Below are 22,193 nucleotides of genomic sequence, written 5' to 3' on the forward strand. Positions count from 1 at the left end.
TCTACAAGTCTCTCATCATTCCCGTCCTACTTTACGGTGCAGAAGCGTGGACGATGTCAACATCCGATGAGACGGCACTAGGAGTTTTCGAGAGAAAGGTTTTGCGGAAGATTTATGGTCCCTTAAGAATTGGCAACGGCGAATACCGCAGACGATGGAACGAGGAGCTGTATGTGTTATTCGACGACATAGACATAGTCCAGCGAATAAAAAAAACAGCGGCTACGCTGGCTAGGACATGTTGTTCGAATGGATGAAGGTGCTCCAGCTCTGAAAGTATTCGATGCAGTACCCGCTGGTGGAAGCAGAGGAAGAGAGAGACCTCCACTCCGATGGAAGGACCAGGTGGAGAGGGACCTGGCTTCGCTTGGAATAACTAATTGGCGCCAAACTGCCAGAAGGAGAGATGCGTGGCGCGCTGTTTTGGACTCGGCTATAACCGCGTAAGCGGTGTCTACGCCAGTCAAGAAGAAGAAGAAGAGTTCGGAGTTCAATCTCAGAGCCGTTCCTTTGCTGAGTTTTGGTTGGGTTTCTTAGGATTCTACACTCCATTTGGCGGCTAACATCAAGGCCTCTTCAAAGAATAGTGTAAGAAACCCAACCACAACTCAGCAAAGAAACGGCTCTGGGTCGGCCCTGCATCCTAAATGCTAAATTAGACGTTTATTTGCTAAGTCAATTCCGACTTAAAAGTCCATCTTACGTACCGGAATCTAAGTCCATGAGTTACCTAGAGAGAGGTTATATGTCTTTTAATTGGAATTTCTGAGTACGAGGTTTATCTTTGATATCTATATGATGTTGATTCTTCTGTTAGGTTCTAATAATTTCTAGGTCCAAGCTTAAGAAGAGCTGAAGATTTCTGAGATACAAAAGTTTTAGAGCTTCCAAGTCAAACTTCTGCGTGAATTCTTTGAAGTCAAAGCTGATTGAGATTGATTTAAGTTAATGATAATTTTTAGTCCAAGTATGTGGAATATAATATATTATGTTTTTTGATACCTTTAGTCAATATTTCCACCATTATCCTGAGTTTTCTCATAAATTAGGATCTTAAGATATTTGGTTACAGAATAAACCCAACTTCACAGTGATACTAAGATATTCACTTATTGAACTCTTTATTTAATGAAAAAATTTTGATATAAACCGATTGAGATTAAAATTAGCTTTTAGATATGGAAAAATATGCTTTGTTCTCATAACGTGAAAACACCATTAACACTGCATTTTCTAAAATCTATATGCTATTCTTCAAACTGGTCCATTCTACACTTATGTTCCACAACCAGGCGGCTAGCTCGTCATCTTGCGCATGCTTCGCAACTTCTTTTAATTTGCAGTCGCTAAAATATTTGCCTGTTACTTCAGTCAATTCGGGTTCTATCGCTGCATAGATTGTTGTCTGTGCGCCGTTTTTAATGGTCTTCGTGAATGGCCATAGCGGGAACTTGAAGACGAAACTAAAGAAACCGACTATTAATTCTTGAAACCTTTTTGGGAAAAATATAAAAATGTACTTATAAAAGCAATTCAAGAAAGTGCCGCCCATATTGCGCGTAATATCCGTTGCAATAACACCCGGATGCAGCGCATTAACAGTAACACCAGTGCCAGTCAACCTCTTGGCCAGCTCACGGGTGAAGAGTATGTTTGCCAATTTACTCTGGCTGTAAGCTTTTTGTGGCTTATAATTCTTTTCGCTATTCAAATCGTCCTTTTTGATCTTGCCCCAAACGTGTGCCAGGCTAGAGACTACAACAATGCGACTGGGTGTGGATTTCTGTAAAGATTTCTTTTGTATTTTTGTAAATATTTTTGGGTTTTAATGCAGAAGTATACTTTTAGCCAATCGAGCAGTAGATTTGTGAGCAAAAAGTGTCCCATGTGATTTACGCCGATTTGCATCTCGAACCCGTCTTTGGTCAGCATGCGTGGACAACCCATTATCCCGGCATTATTTATTAGTATATCCAGACGTGTTTCTCGTTTTTTGAATCTGAAATAAAGGCTCGTTAAATCCAGAGATTTATTTCTCTATATCATATAATTAATGGGTTATCCGAAGATCTTAAAACTAGAGACTTTTTTGATAAAAAAAAATAATTTTAGCCAAAGCTCCCTAACCATAAATTTGGGAACAAGTCTCGGGTTGAATTTCTTGATGCTTAACATCATAAAATAAAGAAGATGATCTCAAGACCTTCAGTAATGATCCAGAAATTCAACTACAAGTTTTGTACAGCCATTTTTTAGTCTAAATATGAACTTGATATTCTCAAGATGATTTAAGACACCCGAATTTCTAGACTATGATCTCTTCAATCTAAAATAAGGTCACTAAAAGATTCTTACACCTTTTTTTCTTCTACCCATGAACTGTATATGCTTAAGACTCTCGGTTATGACCCAGAATTGAATAAATTGAGAGTTTTGTAGATTCTAAGATAAGAGAATTATAGGTTATGTTCTCTTCAAGTTAAAATAAGGTCAGCATAAAATGTATATTACACGAATAAAAACATATTAATACTTCTGCATACTCTATCACAAATTCTCTTATAGAATTCATTGAAGCCAAATCCAATTTCAATGCGTAAACCTCGTCATTACGCGTCTCGCTGATGATACGCTGGCGTACCTGTAATTCAGTTCAAAAGTAAAAAAAATATCAAATAAAAAAAAAAAAAATCCAACACACCCTCTCGCATTTGGCCATATCTCTGCAGGCCATATAGACTCTGGCGCCACGTTTTGCCATATCAAGCGCCGTCTCTGCACCAATGCCGGAGTTGGCGCCAGTTATGATGACAACTTTACCGTTAGCCGTTGTATTTTTCACATATTTACCGCCTTGCATTAACCATCTGTGGGGTACAGAAATTATATTGGATTTAGGGATATTGAAAATATGTGAATATTTTTTAGATAGAACTTGAACGCACTTTATTAAAATCACCACAAATATTATCAGCACTATAGTGAGCATTGCGATCACAATAGGTGTCTGTAGAAATGCCAAGAAACTCATTTATCAGCGAACTCTCAAGCAGTACTGTTTAAAATTGTATGCTCATTGAACCTCAAACCCAGTGCAGCGGTATTATCGGTAATTGTTCGTATCGGAGCTAAATCTTATCACAATTTGGTAATCTGAAACTTGTAATTAGTTAAAATTATGTGAAATGTCGACAAAAATGGCATATGTACAAATATTTAAGTTTGGAATCCGAATTTACGCGGTTACTGATTTACATAACTTAACTTTAACTTGAACTTGTGAATTAAGATGAATTTATCTCTATCTTAGTTATAACCAAACTGCTGTGGAAGTACAATGTAGAGGAGAGAGTAAGAAAGGCCAGCAATGCCTTATATGCGTGCAAGCAAATGCTGGGTACAACCTGGGGGCTTTCTCCCTCCCTTATGCACTGGTGCTACACAGCAGTGGTTAGACCGATTCTGCTTTACGGTGCTCTAGTGTGGTGGACAGGCGCACGGAAATCAACGTATCGAAAGCCATTGGAAAGGGTTCAGCGGCTTGCGGCTTTTTGCATAACGGGAGCACTAAGAACCACCCCAACGGCGGCTCTTGAAATAATACTAAACCTGCCGCCTATAGATTTCTTCGCTGAAAACAGCGCGGCAAAATCGGCGGGGCGTCTTATGGCAGCAGGAGAATTTAAGTATAGAACCTTTGGACATAGCTCAGTGGGTAATGGCAGTTTGGCGGACACCGACTACCTGACCCCATCTTTCAAATGGGAAAGAAGGTTCAAAGTGAACCTAGAAAGAGATGGCTGGCGTAAGGGCATAGCACTCGCACGCAGAAATTTAAACATATTTACGGATGGCTCGAAAATGGAGCACGGAGTAGGCGCGGGGATATACTGTCCGGAGTTAGGTATAAGGCAACCATTCAAACTACCGGACCACTGCAGTATATTTCAAGCGGAGGTGTTTGCAATTGGAAAAGCCGCTGAGCTATCCTTAAGCGCACCAACAAGATATTCTAAAGTAAACATATACGTAGACAGTCAGGCGGCAATCGAGGCAATATCATCCTTCAGCATATCGGCCAAAAGTGTCTTAAGTGGTAGGACAGCAGTGGATGATGTCACCAGAAATAGGCGACTTCAATTCTACTGGGTGCCAGGCCACAAGGGCATAGAAAGTAACGAGATAGTGGACGAGATTGCCAAACGAGGCGTAGAACTGTCATCCGAAAATACGATGAAAATTAATAGACCTATACACTGTCTATATGATAATCTAGACAGAAACTTGGTAAAAAAGTTCAAAACGCGCTGGAAGAATACACCGGGATGCAAAACCGCAAAAGTTATGTGCAAGGCGGTAGATAAGAATACACGAAATTTCTATTGGCGCTCGATAGAAGCAAATGTAGGAATATGATCGGCATACTCACTGGTCACTGTCTTGTGGCGGCGCACGCCTACAAGATGGGGCTGATAGATCGTGAAGGCTGCAGGAAATGTCAAGAGCATGGCACCAGAGAAACAATGGAGCACCTCTTCTGTGAATGTCCTGCATTATCAAGACAACGGCTTCAGCATTTGGGGGCTGCACAGTACGATAATCTGGAGGAGATTTCGTTGGTAAAGCCACAAAGCCTTTTGAAATTCGCAACAAGCGCTGGCATCCTAAAGGATGACTACTCCTCATTAACCAAGTGACGACACTCCATCTGGTTTCACAAAGGACCAAAACTGGTCTATGTGTGGCGTTGTAGCCAGCCAGAGTAACCTAACCTAACCTATAACCATTAATCGCGACTATAGCCTAACATAATCGAAATCATCACAAATTTTGCATAAAATCTGATATGATTCAGTGCAAAAATAACTTCATTTACTTAAACTTAACTTAACTTAGTCTTAACATAAACTAAAGAATCGTATGTGTAACCAGAAATTGATTTTAGTTTGTCTTAAACATTAATAAACTTAACTTAACCTAAATATATCCTTAAGCATTAGTAAACTTTAACTTAACTTAACCTAACTTAACTTAACTTAACATAATTTTTAATTAACCAACTTAACCTAATTAAGTCTCCTTTAACTAAACTTGATTCAAATCTACTGATTTTGCTTAACTCTAACTTAATTCGTTATGGAAATTAGTTAATTTACTTTAAACTCATCTTAATTTTCCGTAAAATTAACTTAACTTAATTCTATATAGCTTCAATTACTCTAACTTAACTTAACTTAGCCTTAACATAAACTAAACAATCGTATACGTAACCTAAATTTCTTGCTTAACTTAATCTATCTTAAGCATAAGTACACTTTAACTTAACTTAACCTAATTAAGTCCAAATGTGTCTGTTTTAGAGCCTTAACTTAATTCGCTATGGAAATTAAGTAAATTTGCTTTAAACTCAACTTAATTACACTTAAACTTAACTTAACTTAGCCGACACCTGAACTCAACTTAACACAAGTATATTAATATTAGGTTGGCAAATACATCTCTTCCGCTCTTTTGTTCTTTATTCAATGCTTTATAAAAAGTGTTACATTCATCGGATTTCGTTCAAATATGCGCCGTTTCGTTCAATAATCTGTTTCCATCTAGACGGCAACGTCATAATACCCCCCTCGTAGAAGCACCCTCCTTATTTGCGAAGAACTCGGACAGTCACTTTTCACAAGCCTCTTTTGAATTCAATTTTTACTCAATTTCAATTTACCCACCAAGGGCGTTCGCCATGGACAGGAATAGGTGGTAATCACGTGGCGCAATGTCCGGGCTATATGGTGGATGCGATAAAACCTCCCATCCGAGCTACCATGGTTTCTGAGTCATCAACGAAGTTTGTGGTCTGGCGTTGTCCTGGTGGAACACTACACCCTTCCTGTTGGCCAATTCTGGACGCTTCTGGTCGATCGCCTGCTTCAAGCGGTCCAGTTGTTTGCAGTAGAAGGTAGAATTAAGCATATAGCCATATGGGAGCAGCTCATAGTGGATGATTCCCTTCCAATCCCACCAAACACACAATAAAAGCTTCCCGACCGTCAATGCCGGCTTGGCCACTGTTTGGAATGATTCGCCGGCCTTCGACCACTACTGTTTTCGCTTGATATTGTCTTATGTGATCCATTTTTCGTCGCCAGTCAAGATCCGCTTCAAAAATGGGTCAAGTTCATTCCGTTTCAGCAGCATATCGCAGGCGTTGATTCGGTCCAAGAGATTTTTTTGTGTCAAATCATGTGGCACCCAAACATCAAGCTTTTTTGTGTATCCAGCCTTCTGCAGATGGTTTAAAATGGTTTGGTGACTAACTCCCATCTCCTGGGCGATGATCACGAGATGCCACATGCTGGTCTAACTCGATGTTTTCCATGATTTGATCGGTATTCGTCGTAACAGTTCTTCCGCCGGCTGGCTTATCCATGGTGTCTGAATCGGTGCCTATTCAAATGTGGTTCAATAAACTTTGGGTTCACTATGAAAGGATAAGCTATACCTATAATTTTATCTCTTGTTCTTTAAATAATTTCAAAAAAGTCGAATTTGCAAATAAATGTGCCACATATAAATTCACCGAAAGTTAAGTCTGACTGTTAAATTTAACAGTTTAAATTTATAGAAATAAAACATCCACATTATTAGCTTCAACTACTATTTAACACAGAAACCAAGTTGTTTATATGAAACAAAAACCAAATAATTTGTTTATATGTATAAATTTAAATATCTACATATATACTTACAGTATATATCAAGCTTTAAACCCACATATTCCGAACTTTCTGTGTCAGTGTGATCCACCTTACCTATCCTCAAAATTGCACAAAAAAATCAAACATATGCATATACCCATTCAAACACACTACAAAATGGGCACAGAAATTTGTGCTTTGTTTCCCAAAAATTCACAGTCACTCGCTTGCAGTTCTGCTAAACACGCCCATAAAATTAGAAATATTCCAATGTGATTTTCCATTTTGGCAGCTATTAAATTTTGAAAGTTTAAAGTAATACTCAGCGGCACACGCCTGTGGCGGAGAGAGACAGTGTCTCGCATGCTATACATGTTTACTATGTCTACATGCGAGTATATATCGAAATGTGTAGATAGAGAGGCACATGGGCCAATTAAGTGGATCATAACCTGTAGAGATTTCTCTTTTATAAAAGAAAAGATCTTAAATAGTTTGCAGAACATTATGACAATATCAATATTAAAGTCCCAAATGACTTCTTCACAAGTCTAATTCCAGCTAGGGAGGAATAAATGGGATCTGGTATAAGGTTATGGGGGTAGTTATTTATGTATTATTCGACGCTTCATGAAAAGGTCTGAAGTGAACCATCAGTCACGAGCTTTCAATTAAAATCGAGGGAATGTGAACACATTGGTTAGTGAATACTCTCACAGCTAAATCATGTTCATATATCTTCTGTACCTATAATTCGATTGTGCAAAACCGAAATTATTTTCTCTAGTAGATAACATTTCGGTATATCTTTCATCTTTTGCCCAACAAATTGATCCCGAATCAGCTCGAGAATATTAAAACTAAAACACTAAAAGACTTAAAATGATATGTGGCATCTTTGATTATGAAATTATTAGGGGAACGTATGTAGAAGAAATTGCCGATAAGCTGATTAAGGTTACCGATCTTCTTTTATAATTCATGTTGTGGATAACAGTTGAAAAGTGTTCGCAGATCTGCTATTCTATAGATCTAGAATTAGCAATCTGTTTTTGATAATTTACTCGTAGAACTTGGTTTAGCTCGTTATTAGATTACGAGTACAAAACTACAAGCAAAAGTCGGGCGTAACCCTTGTTGGGGTTGGATAGGTGTGATTCTCGACGGCTCTGGAATCTCCCCAGATATTCGGGATATTTAAATACTATATATTTTAGAGAGTAGTTCTAACTGATATATAGTCAATAACGTTGTATTTATTATATAGCAAAAAATAACGGATTTTGCCACATCCAAACTGATCCAATAACAGGTTCTAAGCTACGGGGTCTATATAGAATATTATAAAGTGTAAGTATTCTGCGAGCCTATCTCCTGTGAAGACTAATTTGTATATTAAGCTTAATCAAGACTTTAAATCTGTTTTTTTTTTGGATCACAGATGAAACCTTCATCCAAGAAGTCGACCCATGTAATACATGACTATACACAGCTCACTTCTATTCGGCACCACGAATCTTAACTTAATCTTTTTACTTTCCGGCACAGTCGATTCGTTGGATAAGCTTGAGAACGTTGTGATTTTCGGAAGTGTTTCGGAACAGCCTGGTGCTATAAAAATAAAAATTACAGGAACAGTGTGTACGAGCTTCGTCTATAACCCTCGGACTCGGACTCTCGACCAAACAAGGTGACATCAGAAGCTGAATTTCATACAGGGTTGATTTCAGATTTGTATTTCCTCGTATTATTAGAATATACAAATATATATGTATGGTTATATATGAACGGTGTGAGAGTTTTTGCAACTTGTTGCCGTTTTTGTGGTTCTGTGTTGTTGTTGAGGGCGAGTTTGGTTATGTTATTTGCAAAATTACAAATTTACATAAATACATGGACATGGACATGTGTTGTTATTTACTTTATAGTTTTCAATGTTCATTGTTGTTTTTGTCTGTTATTGTTATTTTTTTTCACTTTTGGATTTACTGGTAAATTAATAACAAATAATGCCGTCGACTAATTTAAATTACCGTAAAACGACATAGTTTTTATATGTGCGTTATTTACGCCATTTTTAGCGTCACTGTGGCATATATGGCGCATGTGGCAAGTGTGGCTGCTGCATGCAACAGCTGTTGTAATATTTACATAAATACTACAGAGTTTTTGTTGTTCGTGGCTAAATGCGTTGTGAGCTGTTATGATTAGTTTGCTGAATTTTGTATACATTTACATTATTTCGGGAGATTTAGAAAGGTATTTTTCGATAATTTTTTTTTGAATTTGTTTTCAGTGAAATTTAGTAAACATTAGTATAGATTTTTTAATAAAAATTTATTACATTAATTAATTAATTTTACGTTCAACATAATTGGGAAGATGAGCACTCAATTTGAAAGCTAGGTTAAGTCGTCACGGGTTTTAAAATAAAGCCTAAAATCCATCGTCGACCTGACTGCATTTAATAAGTGTGACATTAGAATCTGAATCCTAACAACTATGAATTATTTAGACAAGTAAATTTTCGTATTTATAAATTTTTTAAAGCTAATATTAATGGCAGTCTTCACCAATACCTTGATCGACTAACGAGCTTTCTCTATGCTATGAAGGCCAAAGTAAGGGCATATATAAAATAATTGTTCCTTAGCTCTTATACTGTGATCGACAATATATGAAATCTTTCACATCTGGCTTCTGTCATAACTAGGGGTATTTTTTTAGAACTCCCTTAAGGCTGTTTTGAAACAGAAGAAACTAGTTTTTGAATCCTATACTGTGATTCCCAATGTTAGCTAATGGCATTTTTATACTCTCGCAACCTGTTGCACAGAGTATCATAGTTTTGTTCACATAACGGTTGTTTGTGTCACCAAGAAATATAAGAGTTAGATATGGGGTTATATATACATAAATGATCAGGATGACGAGTAGATTTGAAATCCGGATGTCTGTCCGTCCGTCTGTCCGTCTGTCCGTCTGTCCGTGCAAGCGATAACTTGAGTAAAAATTAAGATATCTTAATGAAACTTGGAACACATGTTCCTTGGCACCCTGAGGAGGTTGCTTTCGAAAATGGGCAAAATCGGTCCACTGCCACGCCCACAAAATGGAGGAAACCGAAAACCTATACAGTGCCATAACTAAGCCATAAATAAAGTTATGAAAATGAAATTTGGAACATAGGATCCCATTAGGGAGGGGCACATTTGGATGTAATTTTTTTGGAAAAGTAGGCGTGACCCCGCCCCCAAATAGGTTTTTTGTATATAACTCGCAAACCAATAAAGCTATATAAGCCAAACTTTCTGCAGTCGTTTCTTTTAGCCATTTCCTTATACAGTCCAAAAATGAAAGAAATCGGATAATAACCACGCCCACCTCCCATACAAAGGTTAGGTTGAAAATTACTAAAAGTGGGTTAACTCCCTAACGAAAAACGTCAGAAACACCAAATTTTACATAAGAAAAGGCAGAAGAAAGCTGCACTGAGATTTTTTTACAAAATGGAAAATGGGCGTGGCGTCGCCCACTTATGGGTCAAAAACCATACCTCAAGAACTATTCGACCGATTTCAATGAAATTCGGTACATAACACTTTCCTGACACCCTGATGACACGGGTGGAATATGGGCGAAATCGGTTTACAACTACGTCTACTTCCCATATAACCCAATTTTGAATTCCATCTGATTCGTTCACTTTATAATGTATTCATAAGGAACCAATGAAGCTAGCGGAATAAAACTTTACACAAATACTGTATTTGAGCTGTGACATAACTTGTGGAAAAATTGTCAAAATCGAACCATGACTTTTCAAGGCCCCTGATATCAAACATGAAGAACTCAGTGCCTAAGGTTAATTTAGGAATTACCTCAGTCCCCATATACTATTTATGATGATTTTCGTTATTCTATTGAACTTTATGCCGAATATATGGGTCGAATTGTGTTGTCTTTATAAAATTACATCAATAAATTGCGAGAGTATAAAATGTTCGGTTACACCCGAACTTAGCCCTTCCTTACTTGTTTTTCTATATATTTGATTTTCTCCGGGTATATTGGAAGCTCAGCAAAGACAGACTCTGAAAGTGTTCGATACAGTACTCGCCGGAGGAAGCGGAGGAAGAGGAAGGCCTCCACTACGTTGGAGGGACCAGGTGGAGAGCGAACTGGTTACACTTGGGATATCCAACTGGCGCCGAACTGCGAGGGAAAGAGAGGAGTGGCGCGCTATCGTCGATTCGGCTATAACCGGCTAAACTGTTTCAACGGCAATCACTTACATACCTACATATTAAAAGCTCACTCGTCAGTAAGTGTAAGAAATCACTCTATAAGGAGCATTGCCTATAATTAGGCGCAATTTGTATTACGTAGGGCCAAAAGCTGTATTTCTACGTTTGATATTGAATAACTTCTTAGTTTTATTGCACATTTTTTAGATTTACTATCACATCAGTATCAGATAATGGTAAAATTGTATCCAAATGAAACTTTGCCTACATTTAGGCGCATTTTTTGAGGTTACCTTATAAAAGATGATATTTAGTACTCAACCACTTTTAAATGTTATTTAAATTTATTTTGTGACAGAAAGAAATTTGCAAAACCAAAGTGGTATTCTAGGGATATCTACATAAACAGTATATTCCGTTCTGTAACCCAAGTTGACTGGGTACTATAGTATCTATTTAGTTTCTATAGTTTGTAACGGTATTTTTATGTGAATTGAACTCACTTTCTAACCAAATTCTCAGTATGACTCAACAAATGGATTCTAAATAAAAGATTGTCTACATTTAGGCGCAGTGGTTTCAGCTTATGATATAAATTTATTATTTAGTACTCAATTACTATGAAATGTTATTTAAATTTGTTAGTCCACATGTGAATATAAAATAATAAATTTGTGAAACGGAAATGTGGTTCCAGGAATATCTAAACGGTATATACCTTTCTGTAACCTAAATTTACTAGACTTGTATAGTTTGTAATAACATTTTTCTGCACTTTTAATCATATTGAGCTCACGCTCACGTCAATATCGAAGTTCTGAACTCAAAAAAAGAAATTTTGAAATAAACGTTGCCTACATTTGGGCGCAATATATTGAGACTTAACGGATATTTGATTATTTGTAGGGCATAACTGCCTTCTATCAAATAGAAATCTATCAAAATACTGTCTTTAATATAAATAAAACTGCCTGCTTTTGATATGACCTTCAGCAATATGCCCTCAATTTCAAAACCACACGCATTTCAAGCACCTTACATGATTCGTACTAAGTCTAAATAATATAGAATAAATAAGCAAGGCAATGCAATTGCATATGCAAGCGTATAAAAATGATTGCTACAAGATAAAAAATGAGCATCGCGCAAATAGAAATGAAAAATGAAAAATCAAATTAAAGTACATGGTTGTAAAAATTGAAATATTTGCCGTGAATAAAGGTTACGTGGAGAGCAAAAATTGTTGGCAAACGTCTACGTGTCTGCGGCTTGCACAGATAGTAGATGCACACATATATGTATGTAATGCAGCTGAATACATGCATACACATCCGAGCTGATGTGAAAACCGAATAATGAAAAATATAGCATTTTAGGATTAATAGCGGAAATAAAATTCGCTCACGTACGCCGCTCATAATTCAGTCAATACAAACGCCAAATGGTTTATGGCTAAAGCATGTCAAGGCACAAACCCACACACACGCTCGTTCACGCCTATCAACATATGTGTGCGTGAGTATATGAATGCCTGTGTTCGCATGTGAGTTTATGTGTGGCCTAGATGTTTGCTTCATTGGCTTCCAGGTGCATTGATGAAATTTATTAGCCGAGATACAGGAAATTGCTGGGAAATTTTTGATGAATTTGTTTGATTTATTGGACAGGAAATGCGAAAGTGTAATCATTTGCAGCGTTGCAGCAAGCTTGTGAAGGCTAGTGAAAGAGAGATAGCGGGGGAGAAAGAGTTAGCTGTAATATAAGCGCTATGGAAAATTACCGCTTGTCGATTTTCCACCAGAATTATTACCCACTTAATTCCTTTACCTGATATTGATATTGTAGTGTACATTTTACATTAATTCGCCAGCAGCGATTTATTTTGCCAGCGATAAGTGTTGCTATTAAAATACTGCTTAATTTAATTTTTATCGTTTCTGTTTTTAAAAGGCACGTTAAAGGTTTTAATGAGTTCCTTTCATGACTTGGAATACAATTATTTGTTAGTTAAAGGTACAATTGACTGACTGAGGGAGAACAGTTTTAATAGTTTTCAAAGAAAATATCAAAACTAAAGTTAAATTTTGTATGAATCACAGAAAAAACGTTTTTGTATGTATGTGATTGGCGTTGCAACCGTTTAGCCGGTTATAGCCGAATCGACGATAGTGCGCCACCTCTCTCTCTCCTTAGCAGTTCGGCGCCAGTTGGAGATCCCAAGTGTAACCAGGTCGCTCTCCACCTGGTCCCTCCAACGGAGTGGAGGCCTTCCCCTTCCTCGGCTTCCTCCGGCGGGTACTGCATCGAACACATTCATGGCTGGAGTGTTTTCGTCCATTCGGACAACATGACCTAGCCAGCGTAGCCGCTGTCTTTTTATTCGCTGAACTATGTCAATGTCGTCGTATAACTCGTACAGCTCATCGTTCCATCGTCTGCGGTATTCGCCGTTGCCATTGTTCTGAGGACCATAAATCTTGCGCAAAATTTTCCACTCGAAAACTCCTAGTGTCGTCTCATCTGATGTTGACATCGTCCAATCTTCTGCACCGTAAAGCAGGACGGGAATGATAAGAGACTTGTAGAGCTTGATTTTGGTTCGTCGAGAGAGAACTTTACTGTTCAATTGCCTACTCAGTCCAAAGTAGCACCTGTTGGCAAGAGTTATTCTGCGCTGGATTTCGAGGCTGACATTGTTCGTGTTGTTGATGCTGGTTCCCAGGTATACGAAATTATCTACGACCTCGAAGTTATGACTGTCAACAGTGACGTGGGAGCCAAGACGCGAATGCGCTGACTGTTTGCTTGATGACAGGAGATATTTCGTCTTGTCCTCATTCACCTCCAGACCCATTCGCTTCGCCTCCTTATCCATGCGGGAAAAAGCAGAACAAACGGCGCGGTTGTTGCTTCCGATGATATCAATATCATCGGCGTAGGCCAGGAGCTGTACACTCTTGTAGAAGATTGTACCGTCTCTATTTAGTTCTGCAGCTCTTATCATTTTTTCCAGCATCAGGTTAAAGAAGTCGCACGATAGTGAATCATCTTCTCTGAAACCTCGTTTGGTATCGAACGGCTCGGAGAGGTCCTTCCCAATCATGACGGAGCTTTTGGTGTTGCTCAACGTCAACATACACAGCCGTATTAGTTTTGCGGGGATACCAAATTCAGATATCGAGGCATAAAGGCAGCTCCTTTTGTGCTGTCGAAAGCAGCTTTAAAATCGACAAAAAGGTGGTGTATGTCAATCCTCTTTTCACGGGTCTTCTCCAAGATTTGCCGCATGGTGAATATCTGGTCAGTTGTCGATTTTCCAGGTCTAAAGCCACACTGATAAGGTCCAATCAGTTTGTTGACGGTGGGCTTTAGTCTTTCACACAGTACGCTCGGTAGAACCTTGTATGCGATATTTAGGAGGCTGATCCCACGGTAATTGGCGCAGATTGTGGGATCTCCCTTTTTATGGATTGGGGAGAGCACACTGAGATTCCAATCGTCAGGCATGCTTTCTTCCGACCATATTCTGCAAAGAAGCTGATGCATGCACCTTATCAGTTCTTCGCCGCCGTATTTGAATAGCTCTGCCGGTAATCTATCGGCCCCCGCTGCTTTGTTGTTCTTCAAGCGGGTAATTGCTATTCGGATTTCTTCATGGTCGGGTAATGGAACATCTGTTCCATCGTCATCGATAGTGGGTTCGCCTCCTGGTGTTGTTCTCTCACTGCCATTCAGCAGGTCGGAGAAATGTTCCCTCCATAATCCCAGTATGCCCTGGATATCGGTTACCAGATTACCACCTTGGTCTCTACATGAGGATGCTCCGGTCTTGAAACCTTCGTTAAGTCGCTTCATTTTTTCATAAAATTTTCGAGCATTACCTCTGTCTGCCAGCTTCTCAAGCTCTTCCTACTCACACATTTCGGCCTCTTTCTTTTTTTGTCTGCAGATGCGTCTCGCTTCCCTCTTCAGCTCTCGGTATCTATCCCATCCCGCACGTGTTGTGGTCGTTTGCAACGTTGCGAGGTAGACAGTCTGCTTTCTCTCCGCTGCGAGACGGCATTCCTCATCGTACCAGCTTGTTTTTTGTCGTTGCCGAAAACCAATTGTTTCTGCTGCAGCGGTACGCAGTGAGTTTGAGATGCCGTTCCACAGTTCCCTTAGATTCCGAAATTACAATCTTGAAATTTGTGGACGAAATTATTTTTATAACTAACAACTTTAACTGTCACAGATTAGACTAATTTCAATAAATATTTGCATTAAATAACACAAATGATATCAATAAAAACTTTTTTTATGAATCACTGCAAAATAAATAATTCGGGATCCCGAAATGTCGGGATTACAACTTAATAAATATTTTGTTAGTTTTTAACGGTGTTTTCAAACAATTTCTATGGATTAGATTAGATCGAAATTTCGGGACTCACGTTTTTTTTAAAACTTTGCAGTCCTTTCTGTAACCGTAACCGTAGCCGATTAAACTAATTTCAATAACAATTTGTCTTAAATATCACAAATGTATTCAATAAACGCAATTTTTACGTATCCCTGGCGAAAAATAGATTTCGGGATCCCGAAATTACAATACCGGAATTGTCGGGATTAGCACATTTTTTAAGATTTTATAGTGTTTTCCAACATATATATAATTTTATAAACAATTAGACTAAAACTCCTGGAATTATTTGCTATATATAACAGGTCAAACCTTGTGGAAGCCAGAAAAGGAGTAAAACACATATTTCGGAATCTCGAAATGACAATTCCCAATTTTCGGGACTCACATCACTTTAAAATTTGCAGTTTATCCGACAAAAAAAAAACATGTAATCAATCAGATTCGATCTCCAATAATAATCTGAGTTCAAAACAAGTGATAAATATTATAAACGAAATTTGTTAAAACTACCCCGAAAAGTTTATTTCGAAATCAAAATCCTGAAATTTCGGGATCAGCATTTTTACTGTTTAATAACAACCACTCCAGCCAATGGTCAATGACCTCAGCCAAAAGAGACACAAACCCCGGCCAAAGTTCAACGACCTCACCCAAAAGGTAAACAAACCTCGACCAAAGGTCAATGACCTAAGCCAAAAGGTAAACAAACACCGGCCAAAGGTCAATGACCTCAGCCAAAAGGTAAACAAACCCCGGTCAAGGGTCAATCACCTCAGCCAAAAGGTAAACAAACCGCGGCCAAAGGTCAATGACCTCAGCTCAAATGTAAAGAAACCCTCGACAAAGGTCAATGACCTTGGACAAGATTTGTTTACATTTTGGGTGACACGTGATGACATTTTGAGACATCACGTGATGTCATGTATGTTTACATTTTGGGGGTCACGTGATGTCCGGTTTGTTTACATTTTGGAGAGTCACGTGACGCAGGTTTGATTACATTTTGTTTACAGTTTTGGGGGGTCATGTGATGTCAATTTGTTTGTATTTTAAAGGGTCATTAGAAATCGGTTTAAATTATGGGAGGTAATGTGACATTTGCTTATATGTATTTTATTTCAAGAATTAATGGAACTCTAATTGAATACGCGTGAAATGTGTATTTTTTCTCTTCCGTTTTGATTTTGTCATTGCTCTTGAAAGGCATTTAATTTATTTTTTGACGCTGCATTCAATACACGCGCATTGTTGTTGTCAAATTTTCACATTGTCATATTAAATTGCACCGTTAGAGCCGTTAACAATGATGCATGCTTGCAACAAGGAACAATGTTGCAACACTATGGCCATCATTTATTTTCGGGCAAATCCACCAGAGAAGCCAATCGAGCTATAGAATATGGTGGAACCGCAAGCTTTTGTGAATATGTGGATTTGGCTGGACAAAAGGGTTGTGGGACAGTGTTTGGCCATAGGAGTGGAGGGGGAGGTGTATTCATACAGCGATGGTATGTAGTGGAATTTTAGAAGCGTTTATAGGAATGCGCTGCAGCACGAAATAAGCTCATGAAGGCCGTAGTAGTAGCTTTTATTGTGGTACAGCTGGCAGGCAGAAGGGTACCCAATAAACAGATAATAATTTTATTTATAATCTTTTTAAACCTATGCTTTTTTGAAAGTGTTGGGCAAACTATTGAGAATTAATTTTCCTCAATAAGTCTCAAATAGTTGAAAAAATTTAATTTATAACTCAAATAAATCTCTATATTGACTTGGACATAAACTTCCATGAAATCATTATGAATCTCAAGCTTATTTGAGGAATTTCTCAAGCCCTCATTTAATTTATGCTACATAACCAAGTATTCCCAATATGCTAGGAGCTTTGGAAATTATTTTCCTTGTGTAGAATTTTCTTAACAGCCTATTGAGAAACTGTTGAGAAAGTATTGGGAAATATGATTACGTCTCATGTTGCTACCAAACACTATTGCTTATTGGGTATATGGACTCAGCTTTTGGGTAAACATATAGTATGAATGTAGAAATGTGTGCCTGCGGCACGCGGTAAAACATTTTCTATGGCTCCCCATTGATGAATTTGCTGTAATAGTATTATTTGCTAAATTATGGCCACAAGGACAATATCGGCATACAACAAAAATAAAGTGAAATGCCATAATGGCTGTACGACAAGCAGCAACAATAAAGCGCTGCACATGAAATGCAGTTAAAATTCTATATGTGCAGCGTGTTAAGTGTGGACTAATGAAGTACTACTGCGGACTTACGGTGCTTAGAAATGAAAAGTCTCGGACAACTGCTCCAGTTGCAAATTAAAGCTTCATTGATGGACGAAACGTCTTGAACGAGTTCGAAATTTCCAAATCCGTTTTATTTTTACAGCAGATAGTTTCTCGGGACGGCTAGAGAGTGAGAGATTTAACCTTATTTTTCGAAAAGGTTTGAATTATTGGAAATTGATATATTCTATTTCGTCTTCTCCCCGAAAATTTTGACAGTGAGTTTAAAAATTCTAGACTATCCTATCCAGCCAGGATCCCTATAAAGGAATATATATATTTAATATAAGTGATGTATTTAATATAAATTACTAGTACTTTTCGAGACTTGGAGCAGATATATCGAAGAAAATTCTTTCGTAACGTCAGCTCCTGACATATTTTTCACGAAATGCTTCTGCAGGGTATCTAAACTTGTTATTATACTGTTCAGAAGTAGAAATTGATGTACGAGCATGAACATGTTTATAATCGCTATAGGGTGGACACTTTTTAAGCTAAAGTCTGATTTATCAAAGAACTCGAGATAGTTGAATTGAAATGGTTCTAAGTCAAGCAACTGTCTTAGGAATGTTCGGGAGACTATTGTAAAGTTAAACATTTAAAACTCAGGCTTGCTCAGCTTCACTTTAACCTAAACTGTCTCTTATATTAAGAATATAGAAAGCTTTCAAACTAGTTAAGAAATCATTGACACTATTTTTATACTCTCGCAACAAAGTTGCTACGAGAGTATTATAGTTTTGTCCACATAACGGTTGGTTGTAAGTCCTAAAACTAAACGAGTTAGATATAGGGTTATATATATCAAAATGATCAGGGTGACGAGAAAAGTTCAGATCCGGATGTCTGTTTGTCCGTCCGCCTGTGCAAGCTGTAACATGAGTAAAAATTGAGGTATCTTAATGAAACTTGGAACACGTGTTCCTTGGCACCATAAGAAGGTTAAGTTCGAAATTAAGCGTAATCGGACCACTGCCACGCCCACAAAATGGCGAAAACCGCAAACACTTAAAGTGCCATAACTAAGCTATAAATAAAGCTATGGAAGTAAAATTTGGTATGAAGGATCGCACTAGGAAGGGGCATATGTGGATGTAATTTTTTTGGGGAAGTGGGCGTGGCCCCTCCCCCTACTAAGTTTTTTGTACATATCTCGCAAACTACTAAAGGTATATCAAGGAAACTTTCTAGAGACGTTTCTTTTAGGTGCTACCTTATACAGTCCAAAAATGGAGGAAATCGGATTGTAACCACGCCCACCTCCCATACAAAGGTTATGTTGAAAACTACTAAATGTGGTTAACTCAGTAACGAAAAACGCCAGAAACACTAAATTTCACATAAGAAATGGCAGATGAAAGCTGCACTCAGATTTTTTTACAAAATGGAAAATGGGCGTGGCATCGCCCACTTATGGGTCAAAAACCATATCTCAGGAACTACTCCACCGATTTCAATGAAACTTGGTTTGTAATAGTTTCTTTACATCCCAATGATATGTTGTGCAAATAAGCCAAATCGCTTCACAACCACGCCTACTTCCTATATACCAGAATTTTAAGACGATCTGAATCGTTTACTATACAATATATAAAGTAAGCACTAGTAAAGATATCGATGCAGAACTTTGCACAAATACTACATTTATAGTGTGGCAGCCCCATTCTAAAAATCACCGAAATCGGACCTTAGGTTGTCAAGGCCCCATATATCGAACATGAGGACCTCGGTACTTCTAACCTAATATTAGGGTTTCCAACTTTCAATGGACTTTATACAATATATATGACGAATATGTGGGTCAAATTGTGTATTATATAATATTAATTAAGTTAAATAAATAAATTACGAGAGTATAAAATGTTCGGTTACACCCGAACTTAGCCCTTCCTTACTTGTTACAATTTCCCTTATAATATGTTTCTTCATAGTTAAAATTTGGATCCGAAACGACAAACGAAAATTTTCAAAAGAAAGTCTTGGCCGTTTCAATTCTCTTGTCTGTGGCTCCGAAATATTCATTGTTCTCCTCAGATTGCAAAAGCAACTAACACAATATTTCAAAAGCCACGCTTACATAGAGACCGCACTTCACACAGAATTCGATAGCTTCAATTAGGATATGTATGATGTGAATATGAACTTCTCATACATATGTATGTATATAGTAAGTGAAGAGTGTCACTCCAGCTAAGCTAGAGACAGTGCATTGTTCCGCCATATCCATTTTGTGTCCATCCAAGTTGTGATATGCTCATTGGCGGGCAATACTGCGGTCGTTTGGTATATGCTAGGATGTGGCATCTCTCTGCGGCTCTTAGTACATTTTAGTCATTGTGGTAAATTGAAAGTTTTGGAAAATGGAAGGTTCTCTTAATTAATGAGCTTATGATAGTACTCTAAATGGTTGCTGACGGAAAAATGAGCCAGCTGAGGTTTTACATAGCTTAATTATAGTCTAGGAAAGTTTGAACTGTTCGAGTTCTAGGAAACTAAGTATACATATGATATAACAACTTAATGATTATTGATGAGATGTTATTCTATAAATCGGATAAAAAGAATGTTGAATTGACAATTTTTCGTAATTAAATAAGCATTTTTACTTGCCATTGACCAAAAACGGACTTTACGAACCTTCGAATTTTGGACACAGTTGCTTTGGTGTCGATGATTTGAAGCAAGTGAAGGTTCATAGATCATCGATTATTCTTGGTATGTAAAATATTATATTTCAATTGTTTGGCAACTTTGGAGGTTATCTTTAGCTCGTCTTATCTGATTTCTATAGACTTGGTATCATCAATATTTCCGGTTTTTTTATCCTATTACAGACTTTGATTTTCTACGGCCACAAATTATGTAATATTAATTAGATATTAGGCATAAATTCTGTTATTAAATTTTAAATTGATTCATCCATCTTCTTCACTTCAAATTCACCACATTTCCTTTCGCGTCTTTTGTCTTGTTATTATTGCAATGACGACAGAATTTCGCCAAACAACACTTCAATACATTGGCCGTACGAACGTTTTTCGTTTGTGCGATTTCTTCCAACCCAAAAAACCCAATTCGAAAACGTAAAAGTTATTGTTTTTTGAAGTACATTGACGTCGTTGTCTATGCAGTGTTGCATGCCGAGTGTAGATAGTAGTGGTTTTTGCTTGTGCGATACAAAGTTCCAAACAACAGTTGTGTGTGTACCGTTTTTATCACTTGTTATGCGCCCCTTTTACTACTACTCCTGCTTCTTCTTCTATTTATTCCTCATCTACTGCGGCTGGTTGGCTTTTATACTATGGACTAAGCCGTTTTGTTTTTTGGTCAACTTAACACACTTCTAAGGCAGTTGCCACGTTTATTGAGACAAAAGGTGTACATGAAAAAATAATCACCAAAAACTAAGACAAACAAAAACCATTGCTATGAAACGCAAATCCACAACAACAACAAGCAAGTAGTAAACTATAGTTACATTGTAAGCGCAACAACAAAAGCAAATGGGTTTAGAAACTTTAGTAGAGAGAAGAGTGTACTGATTTTATAGACGCATTTGGTTTTCATGTGAAAGTAACTGTAACCATTACCGTTGCCACTACAGTTTAGCTAGCCAACTATTACAAGTTTTCTACTACTTTTTGCATTTTCTTTCTCTTGTTTTTCTCATTTTTACAAAGCTTGCAACACACAGCACCCAAAAGACGGCTTCTAATCTCCACTGTGCATGCACCCACAAACCCATCAACTCCCTTAAAAGCTATTTCCATCGTGTTTTTTACTACTTTTTTATATGCACAGCACACTGTTCACAATTTCAGGTTTTTGTGGCCGTCTTTTTATTTGCTGCTTTGCATTGCTTCGTCACTTACTTACTTACACCGCCACTTGCATTTATGTACCGTTAGTTTATTTTGTTCGCTTTGATTTCGAATTTAATTTTTTATTTTCATTTTTTACATTTTTGCCTTGAAATCCCAAAAAAAGAACTTACTTCATCTTCAATTTCTGCTCGGTGAAAAAGTATAAAGTTTCTCAAAGCTCGTTACACAAAAGCGCTCTTACAATTAGAAACAATTAAAGCTGTAGCGAAAAAAATGCTTTAACCCCATTTCATAGCATGTCGATTCAGCAGTTTTGATTTCATTTCTTTTCTTTTTCATTCATGACTGAAGACTGTCTTCATTCTATACTCATTTGTGGTCGAAATTGAGAAATCAAAGAGAATACGGTATAGCGGTAAAGTGCAGTGGCAGCAGTGTTATTAAGTGTTGTTAAAAGCGCAGTAAAAAGCTTTAAGCGAGCTTGAAGAAAGTATTATAAATATGGCATAAGTAAATATGAACATTTTTTGCAGTTGTAAAACTGATAATGAAACCTGAAATTAGCCGGTACAGTTAGTGAACTATTGAATTTTAATAACCCTTAAAAGCTTTTCAAAAGCTTAACTATTTTTTGTGGAGCTTTGAAACCCACATTTATCAAGGTCTTTCAATAGAAAGAGAAGCAGTGAGGAATTGACTTTTAAGTCGACTATAAATAT

The 22,193-nt window shown here is 37.5% G+C and overlaps 1 protein-coding gene across 9 annotated transcripts; it reads right to left on the reverse strand.

The window, feature by feature from the left end:
* Positions 1-1,094: 1,094 nt before the first annotated feature.
* On the reverse strand, positions 1,095-22,044 carry LOC105210670 (retinol dehydrogenase 12). 9 transcript variants are annotated; one of them, XM_054234001.1, is made up of 8 exons: positions 20,288-20,783; positions 17,636-17,907; positions 2,946-3,153; positions 2,702-2,867; positions 2,544-2,641; positions 1,843-1,999; positions 1,521-1,783; positions 1,095-1,463 (listed from the first exon to the last, which is right to left on the reverse strand). In XM_054234001.1, exons 3-8 carry the CDS (start codon positions 3,029-3,031, stop codon positions 1,241-1,243), a joined length of 993 nt encoding a protein of 330 aa, XP_054089976.1. In that variant the 5' UTR covers positions 3,032-3,153; positions 17,636-17,907; positions 20,288-20,783; the 3' UTR covers positions 1,095-1,240. The 9 variants fall into 9 exon arrangements, with proteins under 9 accessions (XP_054089976.1, XP_011180062.2, XP_054089981.1 ...); XM_011181760.3 differs by having other exon boundaries at positions 2,946-3,159; XM_054234006.1 differs by lacking the exon at positions 2,946-3,153 and having other exon boundaries at positions 20,288-20,784.
* Positions 22,045-22,193: the final 149 nt, after the last annotated feature.

This window comes from Zeugodacus cucurbitae, chromosome 6, assembly GCF_028554725.1.
Source record: "Zeugodacus cucurbitae isolate PBARC_wt_2022May chromosome 6, idZeuCucr1.2, whole genome shotgun sequence".
Taxonomy (NCBI): domain Eukaryota; kingdom Metazoa; phylum Arthropoda; class Insecta; order Diptera; family Tephritidae; genus Zeugodacus; species Zeugodacus cucurbitae.